At 40.9% G+C, this 15,600-nt stretch overlaps 1 protein-coding gene across 9 annotated transcripts in view; it reads left to right on the top strand.

Moving 5' to 3' along the window:
* Positions 1 to 15,600, top strand: part of ADD3 (adducin 3) — a 95,984-nt gene that overhangs the window by 70,316 nt on the left and 10,068 nt on the right. For all 9 annotated transcript variants that reach the window (XM_053389252.1, XM_053389257.1, XM_053389255.1 and 6 more), the window contains 8 exons: positions 4,013 to 4,233; positions 9,172 to 9,310; positions 10,045 to 10,196; positions 10,323 to 10,403; positions 12,201 to 12,350; positions 14,395 to 14,538; positions 14,622 to 14,720; positions 15,092 to 15,271. In XM_053389252.1, coding sequence (XP_053245227.1) covers positions 4,039 to 4,233; positions 9,172 to 9,310; positions 10,045 to 10,196; positions 10,323 to 10,403; positions 12,201 to 12,350; positions 14,395 to 14,538; positions 14,622 to 14,720; positions 15,092 to 15,271 — 1,140 coding nt within the window. In that variant the 5' untranslated portion in view covers positions 4,013 to 4,038. The remainder of the gene's footprint in view (positions 1 to 4,012; positions 4,234 to 9,171; positions 9,311 to 10,044; positions 10,197 to 10,322; positions 10,404 to 12,200; positions 12,351 to 14,394; positions 14,539 to 14,621; positions 14,721 to 15,091; positions 15,272 to 15,600) is intronic.

Here is a 15,600-nt window from a genome sequence, read left to right as displayed (position 1 = left end):
CACAAGCACCTTTGTTGTTCTTCTGCAATGAAGTTATAACTAATAGGTCTGTGAGCTGTGAGTCTGGGGTTTAAGAAATGGCAACATTCCAATAGTCTTGGTTGACTATTGAGAATGTAAGTTTTAAAATACTGTATTCTAAAAGGTTAAGGAAAGTAATTCTTCAGTTATGAAAAGCAGGCTTTTAAAATTACAGATTATACTTTCTAGTAGTCTTAGTTTCTCAAGCAGCATCAATTTGTAACAAATCCAACATATAAATGTAGAATTAGTGGAACATCTCTTCCTGCTATGATTTGGCATCCAATCATGCATTTGCAAACAGTATGCATATTGTATTAACTGCCTCCAATTCCCCCTCCCCTTTTCAATGCTGTGCAATTTGTCCGGTCCCTGAACTTCACTGGAGCTTTTAGTAACCAGTGACTTTCACCATAACCAGGTTGCATTCCAAAGCAAGAAGCACAAATGGCAGGTGGAAGTAAAAGGAATATACGCTGTCAAAAGGAGAACATCATTCTTGTTCACAAAATACTGTTCTTTACTGCTATGCTGTTAAGGATGAAAACTTACCTTGCCAATGTGTTCAAAACAGCAAGCATTTTAAAAATTATTTCACTTCAGTTCAGAGCTTGGGGTAGGGTAGGAAGAGGTAAACCCATCCCCCTCCATGCAGAAACACAGGCTGGTTTCTCTGGATGCTTTGGACTTTAAGGGATATTTAATTTCTCCCATTCCACTAATATGCTGTGGCATATGGTACTCTAAAGAAACTTGCCCATATTGGGGGTCAAATAACCAGAAGCAGGCAGGTTGTAAGGGTTATGGATCCAAATCTGTCCAGGTTGTTTTCTACTTCCTACCAGGTTGGGGAGTCCCTGAAGTTATTTGTTTATTCGTTTATTGATGTTTGTAGGTCAGCCAGCTGCAGGAGGGCAAAGTATTAACCCTGAAGACAAGACCACCCTGTAAAAACTGCCTATTTATGTAACAGAGAAAAAGCAGTTTAGTATTCAAGCATTTGTGTCCACCCTCTTGTTTACAAGGGAGTTTATGCCACCGTAGATTGGCTGCAATCCAGTAAGACAGTCCCACACATACAAACAGAGTTTTCCCGTTTTCAGAAATGGAAGGGGAGATAGCTCTGTGTATTATCCAGCTACGTTAGAAATAGTATTGGGCCACTGGAAAGCGGTCGCTTTTTCCATTCCTCTATGCAGCGCATAGAGTGCAACGACACTTTACAGGCAGGTTCTTGTCTAGAAAATCACTTTGATCTTGTTTGTGTACAAACTGCAAGGTGGCCATTATAAACTGTATCCAGTGTGGTATTCAGCCACAAAATAAAAAGTATGTGAACAAGATTTAAAAGAATTTTGAAATGCATTTTCTTGTTCAGAGCAGTGTTTTTTAACAGTATTGATAATATCATGTCTCACTTTCTCTACAGGTTATTTAAAATTCAAGCTATATTTTAGTTTTATCATGGGGGGCACAAATGCATAGCTGGGGAGGAAACTGCACTATGAAGGTGTTCTAAGAAATCTACCGTATTTTTCGCCCTATAGGACGCACTTTTCCCCCTCCAAAAATGAAGGGGAAATGTGTGTGCGTCCTATGGGGCGAATGCAGCTTTCGCTGAAGCCTGGAGAGCAAGAGGGGTCGGTGCGCACCGACCCCTCTCGCTCTCCAGGCTTCAGGAAGCTCTGCGCAACCCTCGGGAGACCGGCGCCACTTCCCGCCCGCCTCCCGATGGCTGCGCAGAGCTGCCTGCAGTCCCGGGGCCAGCGCAGCTCTGCGCAGCCATCCTGAGCGGGGCGCGAAGTCGCGCCTGCCTCCCAATGGCTGCGCAGAGCTGCCTGCTGTCCCGGGGCGAGCGCAGCTCTGTGCAGCCATCCTGAGCGGGGCGCGAAGTCGCGCCCGCCTCCCGATGGCTGCGCAGAGCTGCCTGCTGTCCCTGGGCGAGCGCAGCTCTGTGCAGCCATCCTGAGCGGGGCGCGAAGTCGCGCCCGCCTCCCGATGCCTGCGCAGAGCTGCCTGCAGTCCCGGGGCCAGCGCAGCTCTGCGCAGCCATCCGGAGCGGGGCGTCACTTTGCGCCCGCCTCCCGATGGCTGGACAGAGCTGCCTGCTGTCCTGGGGTGAGCGCAGCTCTGCGCAGCCATCCGGAGCGGGGCGCGAAGTCGCGCCCGCCTCCCGATCGCTGCGCAGAGCTGCCTGTATTCCGAAGCCTGGGGAGACCGGTGCAACTTACCACTGGCCTCCCTAGGCTTGCGGATAGCAGGCTGTTCTCGGGGCTGGGATTGGGGGAAGCTCGGGCTTCCCCCGCGCCAGCCCCTCGCCTGGGGGGGAATAATTTTTTTCTTTATTCCCCCCCCAAAAAACGAGGTGCATCCTATGGGGCGGTGCGCCCTATAGGGCGAAAAATATGGTATTTACAGTCCAGGGAAACTAATCATGTGGCCCTCTGAACTGTTTTCAGTTTAAGACCTCTTCAGGACTTAGACACCACCTGGTGGTCTGTTGAGATCTACTGGAAGCAACTAAAGTGTTACCAACCCAAGCTAACATCTGACTCAGAAGTGATGATTCTTATACAAGTGTGTACCTTGCAACATGGCAGTTAGAAATTACATATTACCGTACTTTTCCGTGTATGGTTTTTTTACTCTAAAATAATGTTCAAAATCTGGGCTCATCTTATACATGGATAGTATCTCCCCCCATTTTCTTAAATCAGAGTCCCAGAATGTAGGGGACGTCTTATACATGGGGCGTCTTATAGACAGAAAAATACGGTACATTGATGGTCCCCCAAAGTTGCCTTGATTTACTAGCCGACTGTTAATTGTGATTGCAACTGACTGGTCCCCTCCTTCCCACTCCTTAAAAACACAGGGAACTTTGAGATGTGGTGGAGTCAGTCTTTCACTTAGCACTAGGTTTTAGAGCAGTGTTTCTCAAACTTGGGTCTCTAGCTGTTGTTGGACAACAACTCCCATTATTTCTGACCTCTGGTCCTGCTAGCTAGGGATGATGGGAATTGGTAGTCCCAACAACAGCTGGGGTCCCAAGTTTGAGAAACACTGCTTTATAGAGAGGCAAAAGTAGTATGACTCTTCCTCACTGCTTCCTCACTAGGCAATCCCCTAGTCTTCCCCTAAATTCTGTGGTTAAATTCAGAGTGCTTGAAGAATTAGAAGGGTCTTTTCTCAGTTTGTGCGGAGCTTACCTAGCACAACGATCTTCCTTACAGAGTTTTTTTGCAATACATAAAGAACTTATGGGAATTTTGTGCCAGGCCAGTTGTGGTCACCAGAGGGGAGAAAGCTAATTGTCACCGAAATGCAGATTTTAGATTGAGAACCAAACAGATGTGAAAGATACTTAGGACAAGATCACTGAGGTGGCCCTTCTCAGTGATTGCTAATTTGCAGTAGGTATTTCAAACAGCCAAAAATGTTCATGACCCGAATAATCAACATTTGATATGCCTAAGTCTTTTATATTCCGACCATACTACAAGTAGAAAGTGAATGGATTGTCATAAATTGTTGTTTAATTTTTTGAGCATTTTTCATCTGGCATGCCCTCCAAGTGGTTTGATTAAAATGAACATAAGATTTACAGAAATCCCAAGATACAATTAAAACCAACAATAAAGCAATGACAATAAGTATAACATATAAAAAAAGGCCAGAGGCTGAAAAAAAAGTTCATAAATCTTAAATCTTGATTAATCTTACGTGATTATATGGATGTTGACTTTTAAGTGATTGATGTCCTAAAGAAATCACATTAAATAAATAAAAACAAAAACTCAGAAGCTAATAATCCTTTTAAAAGGCATGAAAATGTGCATATTGTACAACTCTTCCCCACCCTTGATTGCTGTTTGTCATGTCACAGGATTCTAAATCCATGTCTTCTCTGTAATTGTCCATGCTTGTAAGGCCAATTTGATGGCTTGTTCTTAAATGCCATTAAATCTCTCCTGGCTTCTTATTGTTCCAGGTGAAGAGAATAATCCAGATTGAAGCATGAGTGCCGAGACCAGCCAGGGGGTCATCACAACCCCTCCACCCCCCAGCATGCCTCACAAAGAGAGATATTTTGACCGCATCAATGAAAATGACCCTGACTACATCCGCGAAAGAAACATGTCTCCTGACCTCAGGCAAGACTTCAACATGATGGAACAAAGGAAAAGAGTCACCCAGATACTGCAGAGTCCTGTGAGTATAATTCAGGGGGATGGGGTTGGGGGGAGAGACAAAACAGTGTTTCCTCATTTGCAGAGACCTGTATTGTTATGTCTTCATTTTAAAATAATGAACATGGGAGAGAAACTCTTGGACTACATAATAGCAAGAAAGAATAACTCAGGACTGTGTAACATTTCATGAAAATCATCGATGGGTGGTTTGTACAGTATTTGTTTGCACAGTTTTCATGTGTGAACAAACAGCCCTTTATGTGGAGTTTGGCTCTCAACCCCCCCTCCTTTTTTTAAAAATGCTATGCTTCATTAACACTGCACAAAAGTAGCTTCCCAGCTACATGGCATTTGATTGCTGCTTAGACACAGGGAAGAAAAGGGAAGTCACTGCCCAGATACAAACTATTGGGACATTTACATGCAGATCGGCATTCCGCTCTTATTTTGAATTCTGTACTTAAAAGCTGCCTCAAATGCCTCCATGTGATTTGGTTTGTTGGAAAAGGTAAACTGTATTTTACATATCATTAAAATAATGTTTTAGAACACCAGCTTAGCGTACACTTGTTTGTGAGTTCAGTGCATCTCATAATTGTAGTTAAAACTGTAAAACTTCTTCACGAGTCCAAAGGAGATTGTAATTTGTCCAGAAACTATAACAACCCAGAATAGAGCTAGTTTTGCTTTTTATAACCCATGTCTGCTCATAAGTCTGTGTGCCAAGGAAACAGGGCCAGTCTACAAGAAAGCAACGCACAATCTGTTTAGGCAATAAACCCATATTCATCAGATTGCATCCTAAATGGACAGTGTGACTCCATGTGACTGACTTATGTGTAAATATGTTTAGAATTGCAATATTAAGGTAGCATCTCTATGTGGACAATTTGAAAATGAAACTTCTGTCATGAGCTAAAGGTTAGGTGTAGATGTGTCTGCACCACTTTTAACTTCAGTATGAAAACATCTAAAGCTTGTAATAGACGTTAATCCTGTATGGAAGATTGGTGTAGGATTTATGCCTGAATGATAATTGAAAGGCATATGTTCTGCTTCCTCCAGTTTCTGTATTATTCAAACCAACTATTAGTTGTAAGTTTCTGGCTTTCATGGCTCCAAATAAATTTCTAAAAGGGTGACTTTGCTATGTGCTCCTCATTGCAAGTTCCAAATAAAACAACTAGTGGCTTAAACCTACCATGGAATAATTCTGTAACAGACTCATCCTGCTCCAAACCTGTAATTCAGAGGCTTTCTAGGAGAGGCATTTTTAAAGGCTGTATACAGCTTAGAAGAGCTCCTAGTGAACATAAACTGAAGGCAACACATACAAAGCTGCTTGTATATGGACTAATTGGGAAACTGTGTTTGGTAGGCTGTGTCCTTCAAAGGCAGAATAGTGGTCCAGGGGAAGGTGATGATGTGTGCGTTTAGTGCGAAGAGTGGGCACTTACAGTGGGATTTTATGGTTTGGACTATCTGAAATGTATACACTACTTTTTTTTAGTCAAATACTTTTTATTAGATACTGTAAAGCTAAAGTAAATGTATTGTGCTATTCAATTAAATTACATTTAATTGGTTGTAGCAAAATTCTACATTTTTTTAAAAGTAGAATTTGTCTACCTGAAAGAAAAAACATGGGCACCTATTTCAGATGTGATTCTACATTTTCCATTTTAAGTGTTGCCTTCCTGTGAAACTGTCACATTCTGTTTTTTCCTGTATTGCTTTTTTCTACCTTTATGTGAAATGTCTGTCAATACCGCAAAAACATGATTCAAGAATAGTTTCATGCGACCAAAACTGACCCTAAGCTAATCCATATACAGTGTCAGCCTGGAGCCAATATTATACTTTGTGAATTCAGTAAACATATGGCATGACCAGTTCTGTCACTGTGGAACAGAAATCCTGTGTAAGACAAAGCATATACTCGTCATATGCTTGCTAAATATACAAACAAACAAACAAATAGGTAGCCCCTATCTTGAGTCAGCTTCAGTTCTGTAATGCTACACTAGGAAATGCATGCTGTTTATACAGCTTGTGTGTTACATAGTTTATTTCATGGAGTATTTCAGGCATGCTCACTAAAACACAATATATCACTACAGCAAGCAACTTGCTCTCTATTTATTTATTTATTTAAAATTATCATGCACAATAAAGCACACGAGTTAAATGTCTGCAAATTGTGGGCTTACTTTACTGTCTACACTGTTGTGTATAAATAAGTACATGTTTAATTAGTAGCATCTGTGCTACTAATTTCAAAGGTGCTACTTTACCAGGTGTCCATAATAATGGTACTCGTTGGTTAGTGTCTGTCTTGGTAGGAATGCGCCTTTCAGGGTGAAGTCAAACTCTTGGAAGGTTGCAAGGCCTTCTGGCGTAGCTCGTGAGGGCAGAATCCACATAATTAGAAAACTCGTCAGTGAGTGCAGGAGTGACCAGGGCAGTGGAATCACTGCTTTGTAATAGGCACACTGGTCAGTTGACTACCTATTGTTTAACATTGATCAAATTTTGTTGAATATTCTGTTCCGTCACCTCTTAGGTGGGCCATTTCCATTTTAAGAGAACAGGGCAAACATTTTCTAGAAAAAATAGCAATGATTGATCCTAGTATTCTAGATAAAAGCCAGAGAAAAGAAACATTCACATTAATAGAAACGGCACCAAACACTGTTAGCAGTTATTATTCATATTCACACACACACACAAATAAATTTAAATGCTTCACAATAACGGTATTAAAATGCTATAAGATAAAATGTACTTTTATTGTTCTGACACTTGACCACTGTTTAACTATAATTGACAGGTCAAATGCCATTCCTGGTTGTCTGGTGCTGCGTAGCAAATCCCTGATCAGGTCTCCTGGGTGTTCCTGATCTTCTTGGTGAAATTTGTCCAGCAGTTTGTGTTGTTCCTTTTGATATTGGAGTAATGTTGTTCGTTTTGATATTGGAGTAATGTTGTTCCTTTTGGTATTTGGTGTTGGAGAGTTTCCTCTTAGCCTTGTCATGGTGACCTTAGCACCTCATTTTTGTCCCCTTTTGAACATATCAGAATCGTTTCTGCAGCTGTGAATAGCATTGCATTTTGTTTACCTGGTATTATGGGGAAACTGATGCTGCTTTAGGCAGTGCACAGTGCCAGAAAGCTCTGGGTAAAAATACAGAACAGGCATTTGAACCATCGAGAGGAGTCTTTCTGAAGCACCGAGAGAATGATTGCTGTGTGTTGAGGTACTGTTGCATAGAACTATTGAGTCAGAGATAGCAGAAGTAAGCCACATCATTGCATAACTGTATCATACGCACAAATGTAGTAGAGCAGAAAGAGACTTCCCTGGGTGGGACAGATACTTCTGCCTGGGTCAATGTGTGAATAGACAGATTAAAAACATTTCGGGGTAAGGTAAGGAAATGGCAAATGGTTTACATCTGTAAGTAGTTAATGTTCCTGTTAGCTTTTTTCATGTCAGTTAAGGTCTATTTGTGTGTGTGTGTTGCATGAAATAGTGAGTGAAGAACTTTCAGTTAGCTCTAATTTTATATTGGCTAGTGGGAGCTGCTTATCAGCAGTTTCCAGACATGCAGAGCTTGAGGCTAGTATTGCTAATATAGTGGTACACTATTGGCAAGAATTCACTGGGCTTCCCCCACCCCCAGTTCCTAACCTCACCTTCCCCACATTTATAATAGTCTAGCAGCTTTAATGATATTGCAGTGCAGATAAATTAAGACCCCAAACCATTAATTCCTTCAGCGTTTTCCACTTACCACCCCTTATTTGTGGTTTCCCCATAGTTTTATGTAATAATACAGTATAGCCAGTTATAGAGACATTGTGTAATTTTTAAAAACTAAATCCAGATGCATCACAATATCTAATATATAGTTTCATCCACTGTTGGGGTGCTTTTTTTGGTTGTTGATGTATAAAATAATATTCCTTATTGGGGGAAATCTGATCACCTGGTTGCTGTCAGTTCTGGTTTCCTCAAAGCATTTTGTAATTGAGTTAAGTCTAGAGTGAGAGACTAGGGTAATGTCCACTGTTTCCAGAAACTCTTATGTACTATTATAAAGAATAAAAGTAACTTCCTGGCCTTAAATTGCAGCTCTTAGCATATGCATTATGACACAGTAGCGCTCAACTCAGAAAGCTTTGTAGAGTGTCCTGCCACAGTCAGCTTCAAAGACAATCAGACATTCAGCCGTTCTATACTATATGCTATAATATGTAACCAAATAACATGTTAATTAGTAAAAACCATAGTGAGTTGGATCCCCCCCACACACACACACAACAAGCACCATGGAATTTAGCTCAGTTGGGTCAAACATCCAATGAGTCTTCCTGTTTGAAAAAGTTGTCTTTCTAAGAATGGCTTCAGGTAGGAATGTCCCCAGTATTTCATCAGCTGCTGATAGGTTTGCACTGATGGTTACCAATACTTGGTTAAAAGAGTTTTGAAGTAAATGTGTTGCATTTCGGAGTGGGACCATCAAGGCAAGAAGCAAACCTGTGGGGGAGTAGCATTAGTTGGAGAAGATGGCAGCAAAATGTTACTCAGAGTAATCTTTCTTCAACCCCCACTCTGCTTGAGTTCAAATCTTAAGGGGGAATGGTGTGTGTGTGTGTGTGTGTGCGCGCGCGCGCGCACATGGATGCATGCTGCTTTCATTTCCTAGCTCTAAAAAAAAATTCCGCAAACAGGCACTAGAGAAAGTGCGATCCAGGGCTATTTCTAGGCATGACCCTCTAGCTAGGGTAGCTGATGTAGTTGTTCTGAAGTTCAGTACAGAGATTCCAGTTCCAAAATATTTCAAACTTAAGTTTTAAAAAATGAACTGCTCTTTAGTAAGTAACTATCTTGGGTGGTAAAAAGAACAAACTAGCTGCTGATTCTTCTTGACAGATATGTCTTATATTTTCACAGGCTTTTCGGGAAGACCTGGAATCACTAATTCAAGAGCAAATGAAGAAAGGCAATAACCCAACTGGATTGCTTGCCTTACAGCAGATTGCTGACTACATTATGGCAAGCTCTTTTGCAGGATTTTCTTCATCTCCTCTAAGTAAGTAAAAGGATGTGCAATTCATAATAATTCTTTCTAATAGCTAAAATGACCTTTATAGAGAATGCCTATCCTTGTTCCTGGATTACCTTATGGAAAACCTGATCTTGATAAACTGCTGATTGATTCACTTTTGCTTCTACTGATTTCTGTTTGTGATCACATATACATGTATATATGAGATATCAAAAAGATCCAGTGTTCTCCTGCATACAAGCAATACCACTCCCTATAACACAGGTAGCCAATGTACCGCCCTCCAGATGCTATCAAACTACCACTTCTATCAGCCCCAGCCACAATGGCAGTGGTCAAGCATGATGGGAGTTGTAGTCTAGCAGCATCTAGAGGGCCACATTGCCTATCCCTGCTTTAACCTGTAGTTTAGATTTGGCAAATATAATGCTTTCTTTTTAAAAAGAACTGCTATGTTAATAGCTATTTATTTTATTTTATTGTTAATTGAGGTAGCAGGAAAATATAAAAAGTGACATTTTGTTGCGAAATTCAGCTTCAGGTTTCAAGTACCTGCCTGTGTCATCAACTCTGCCTTCTCTTTTGAAAGTCAGAAAATGAACATTTCTCAGGTGCAAAGTTCAGTAGTTTAAATACTAAAGGTTGTTGGGAAGGTAATGGAAATAACCACGTTAGCAGTTTCCAGTTCATTCTAAAATGTGACTATATGGTTGCTTTGAAGAGAATGTTCTAATGGTTTTTTTTATAATATAATTTAGGCTCTGGATTGGTTACACCTATCAATGACCTTCCTGGGATAGATACCACTACATATGTAAAGGGTGAAAAACTTACTCGTTGTAAATTAGCCAGTTTGTATAGGCTGACAGATCTGTTTGGATGGGCACACCTGGCCAATTCATATATCACAGTAAGTACCCTGAAGTCAGCATTTCTATTACATCTGAGCTTTTCAGCCCTATAAATTGCATATTACCCCAGGATTAAACATACAGTTTTGTTAGCATCACAGTAACCTTTCCCTCTCAATTTCCAGGTAAGAGTAAGCAAAGAACATGATCATATTCTTATCATTCCAAGAGGCCTATCGTTTTCTGAAGCTTCTGCCTCCAATTTGGTATGTACTTAACATCGGGAATCATGTTATGCACTTAATTATGTTGAGAGTTTTGTTCTGTTTCATCTACTGTTGACCCAAAAGGACATTTCAGAACCTTCAGGGCATTCAGGCATCCCCGCACTTAGGCATGTTCTACTCACGCATATATGCATGGAGCCAGGAAATGATGAAAGAAAGAAAGAAAGAAAGAAAGAAAGAAAGAAAGAAAGAAAGAAAGAATCATACAAGGAAATGGCAGCAGAGAGCTGGAGAGTCCTCATGGCTCACAAGCAGACCCTCCCCAGAGCCCAAAGAGGGACGTCAGTGAGGGCGGAGGAAGCCCCAAAGAGACCTGATGTGCAGCAGGGCTTTATTTCGGCTGCTTAGCCTCCCCACCCAACAGCTGATGTGGAGGGTAGCGCAGCAGTAGCAGCCCCTTTACTGCTCATCCTCCATCCAGCCCCAAAGATTCAACTGGATTGGAGAGAGAGGTAGAGAGCAGGGAGAATAGGCATTTAGTGTCTCTTTAAAGGGGGTTTCACACTTTACATGATTTCACTTAAGCTCTCAGGGGCCTGGAACATAGCCCCTGCATGTGGATTGATGCCTGTATGTGCCTAATGTTTTTCTTTGAGCAAACAACCGAAACAAGGGTTACATTTTTTTTTCCTCAGTTGCTAAAACGCAGCTACTTTATTGTAAGTGTCAATCTTCAGGTTTCTATTTAGGTTTCTATTCCCTTTCACCTGCAGCTATCTGCTGAAAAAGCACTCGTCTGCCAAAATTTATCTGCTGCTTCTTACCATATGATCCTCCTCCTTGTTCTCTGTTGTCTCTCCCACTCATGTTTATGCCTGATCCTGTGCCTCTTTAAGTACCTTAAATTAAACTTGGCTGTTTGTATCCAGGTGCATATAGTGAGAGAACATGGATGGAGTGACCCAGAAAGCCTCCCTGTACCTAAAGAAATACTTCCTTAAGCAAAACAACTCCTATTTGAGACAGTCTCCTTTAGAAAAAGGGTAGCACACCCATCCCTGCCCCACAGTTTGAGCTTGGAGTTGGCACACTGAACAATTTCATCCGTTTTATTGGGAAATTGTATTTTTCGCTTAAGCCACTGTTAGGAAATTCAACATGCATCACACTGAGAATGACATAATCAGAAGTGTGATGGGAATCTTAATGGCTTCCCTCATTGCAGCTGTTAGCTTCCCTTCCTTACTTATTTGGTGGCTGCAACAGCAGAGAAGTCTCTTGGAGGCTACATTCCCTATCTGGCATTTTATATGCTGTGATGGCAGCAAACCAAGTGTGAAAGTTGGCACCTAAGTCCATTGTTTTGATGTCAAATGTCCTGAGGAGTGTCCTGGAAGGAAAGAGCCTGAGACTGTGTTTGCAGCATGCAAGGTGACAGGGAAGCACAGGTTCTTGACACTTAAGGCTTGGTAGTAATCTGAGCTATAAGAACTACTTTTATAGGCACAGTATTTGCTTCATAATATAAAGGAGTATTAAGAGCTTGCCAAATCCATATTTGCAAGCAAAGTAATTTACTAACTATTCTCCTTCTGAGGGTTTGTACTTTTTTCTTTAATGTTTATTAGACAACTGAGAGCTGAAGTACAACAGAGCCGGCTGAAATGGCTTTAAAAATACCGTATCACACTCATTTAAATCTTGTAGCAATTCTAACACTATACTTCATGTTTCTCCTGAAAGCTGAGGAGCTATAAAAGCCAACCTATGTTCCTTGGTTACTCTCAGTCAGGACTGAAATATAATTAGTGGTGTTTCTCTGACTTGGCTTTTCAGGTAAAAGTAAATATACTGGGAGACGTGGTTGACCAGGGAAGCACCAATCTAAGCATTGACAGTTCAGGCTTCAGCCCTCATGCAGCCATCTACTCCATGCGCCCTGATGTTCGATGTGTGATCCACATACACACTCCAGCAACAGCAGCTGTAAGTCTGTTCTCTTCTTAATGTGGCATAAAGATGTTCCAGTAGTGCACCATTACAGGATTGACTGAAGCTCAGGATTGATTTGTGTTGAGAATCCTCAAAGCTCCAGCAAGTCTATTAATAAGTTGTTGCTCTTCAAGGTATGGATCAACCACTCTTCTGACATCTTCTCAGATGCTTACAAATTTAAACAGGCACAAAAACAGCCTGTTGTTGCCATTTGATTAATTCATCTTGAGAATAACACAAGTTGTATAGAAGTGCTATACTTTGTGCTCTTTTATTTCTCAAATTCTTGAGTCTGCTTTTCCTATCAAAGTAGCTTTATTCCTATTAACTATAATGTATACAATACATCAAAATGTATACAATATGCATACAATACTAGCAAAATTAAGTCTTCAGATCTACTTCAGATACACACCAACACCAATATTGCACACTCTAGAGATTAAACATGAAAGCTGTTCCTGCATAGGATCAAAGCAGTAAATAATCTGTATTTTCAGGTTTTGCATTATTAACCTTTGTTAAGTTTGACACCAAGGAATGTCATTCAGCTATTATGCTATGCATGGCCATTCAAAAGCAAGGCAGTAAAGAAGATGTTAATGGTACAAAAATTAACTTAAAATGACCCATCAGATTGATATAAATTAATTAATTAATACAATACATGTATTAATAATCAGTTAGGCTCATCCAGACTCAGTATTTGGATGAAACAAGCAAATTATTATAGAAGCATCAAATTAACAAAAAGCTGCATGTACAGCACAGCTGAAAAGTACAAAGTTTTCCAGATATTCAAACAACAAAACAATACTATTGATAATAAAATTAAAATGTTTGAAAACAGCCACAGGTAATAATTTCAAGGTTGCCAGGTGCAATGTATTTCAGCCATCCAATGCCTAGGTAAATGGGAATGTTTTAAAATTCCTCCCTGAATGTTAACAATGATAGTGACAGATGTAGCTAACCAGGGAAAGTATTCAAAAACTGAGCAGCCTTGCATGATCAGCACCAATCAGTACTGAGCAGTGCGCAGAAGCAGCACCCACAAAGCCCCAATATCGTTGATAGTTTAGACCAGGCTTCCTCAACCTCGGCCCTCTAGCTGTTTTGAGACTACAATTCCCATCATCCCTGACCACTGGTCCTGCTAGCTAGGGATCATGGGAGCTGTAGGCTAAAAACATCTGGAGGGCTGAGGTTGAGGAAGCCTGGTTTAGACCCTTGTATGCTAGTACTAACACCTTGAATAGGGCCCAGGTCACTCACTGACAACCAGTGCAGCACTTTTGGGATTGGTAACACATTGTTCCATCAGGCTGCCCCACTTAACCAGTCTTGCAGCTGCGTACTACGTTAGCTGCGGTTTCCAGACAGCCTTCAAACGCAGTACCAGTGGTCCAGATAGGAGGTGATTAGAGCATTGACAACTGAGAGCAAGTTATCTTAGTCTAGGAATGGTCATAACTAGTATCCAGTGTTTTCTTTTCACTGCCAAAGAGGTTCCTATCTGCAGAATAGAGATGGAGGCTATTTTTTGGATTCATTCTCTTCTATGTCACCTTCTGTTCTGTTCTGAAGTATCCTTTGACCCTCAAGAACAGGTTTTGGGATGAGAATGATTGGTCCTATGGGCTGAGTATGAATACGCAACATTCACACACACACACACACACACACCCTTCATTGGCAGAAACATCTGTTGGATGAAAGAGCTTTGCATGAGCAGAGGGACACCATTAAATACAACCCTTGGTCTTTTTTTAGAACTCCCCATTTACTTGAACTATTTAATTCTGAAACCATCTGCCTTGTCCACATTTACTTCAAAATTCATATGCTGGCAATCCAACCATAAAACTCCCACAATCTACTGATAGTCTGTTATCAACTAGGTAGGAATTCTTGTTCTCCTAATTTTCAAATACTTGTGAACTAAAGTTATTAAACAGGTACTTTCAGTGTCACTTGAAAAATTAAAGAGTTTTCATGTTCATTCCATGTTACAAGCATTATTTCTTTGAAACAGGTTTCTTCCATGAAGTGTGGTATACTTCCTATCTCTCAGGAGGCTCTCATTCTAGGAGATATTGCATACTACAATTATCAAGGATCTCTGGATGAAGCAGAAGAAAGACTTCAACTCCAGAAAGTTCTTGGGCCAAGCTGTAAGGTATTCCACTCTAGTTAATGTTTTTGTTCAAGGTTTCTAGTCTGGCTCAGTTTCTGTCACTTACAAGTGTCTCCATTCCTTAGGTGCTGGTCTTGAGGAACCATGGAGTAGTAGCGCTTGGAGAGACATTAGAGGAAGCTTTCCACTACATCTATAATGTGCAAATAGCTTGTGAAACACAGGTGAGAGAGACAGAGAGATGTGAAGCACTTTAAATGCTGGCTTCTTAAAAATATTGTCTGTATGTGTTTTAATAGGATGCTTGCTACTAACAGCTACTTACTGGAAATCCAGGAGATAAAATGAAATCTATGTTTAACATATACTAGGAACACCAACAGTGGGCTGTACACAGAAGTTACACAGCCCTTGTCCTAGTATCTGGTAGTGGGTAATCACTTTGCAAGATAGCTATCATGTTTGTACATGTTAACATATTGAATAGAAGAATATTAGCATGTATTTTCTTTCCAGAAAATTCAAGAAGGCTACATATTCACCCTTCAAATAGTGCTTGGATAAATTTGTAATTACTGAGTCCTTTATGTCACAGGTACATGCACTGGCTGCAGGCGGCGTAGACAATCTTCTTATCCTAGACTTGCAGAAGTATAAACCTTTCACACACAATCTGGTAGCATCTGGAGGAGGAGGAGTTAATATGGCCTCTCAGTTCAAGTGGAAAGTTGGCGAACAGGAGTTTGAAGCACTGATGAGAATGCTGGACAACCTGGTGCGTTCATCTGTCTAATCTACAAGTTCTCAGTACTTTGAACAAGTTGCTCCCCATGGGATTGTTCTATAAGAAATTCTGCTGTCACTTTTTTCCTGTAAATAAGACACTTGAAAAAGAAATATCAACATAAAGTAGGTTTATAAGCCAACATTCAAGTTCAATTTATATCCAGGCTCATGACAAACTCCTCCCAGACAAACCACAAGAGGTAAGCAGAGTGCAAACCTTGGCTACAGCTTCTGGTTTCTCTGGAGTGACACGGACCAGGAGCTTGGGTTCAGATGAAACACTAAGCTAAACCATGGTTGAGCTCTGAGTAGCCAAGC

This window comes from Podarcis raffonei, chromosome 5 (genome assembly GCF_027172205.1).
Source record: "Podarcis raffonei isolate rPodRaf1 chromosome 5, rPodRaf1.pri, whole genome shotgun sequence".
NCBI classification, from domain to species: Eukaryota; Metazoa; Chordata; class Lepidosauria; order Squamata; family Lacertidae; genus Podarcis; species Podarcis raffonei.
This window is presented reverse-complemented; position numbering and strand designations above follow the sequence as displayed.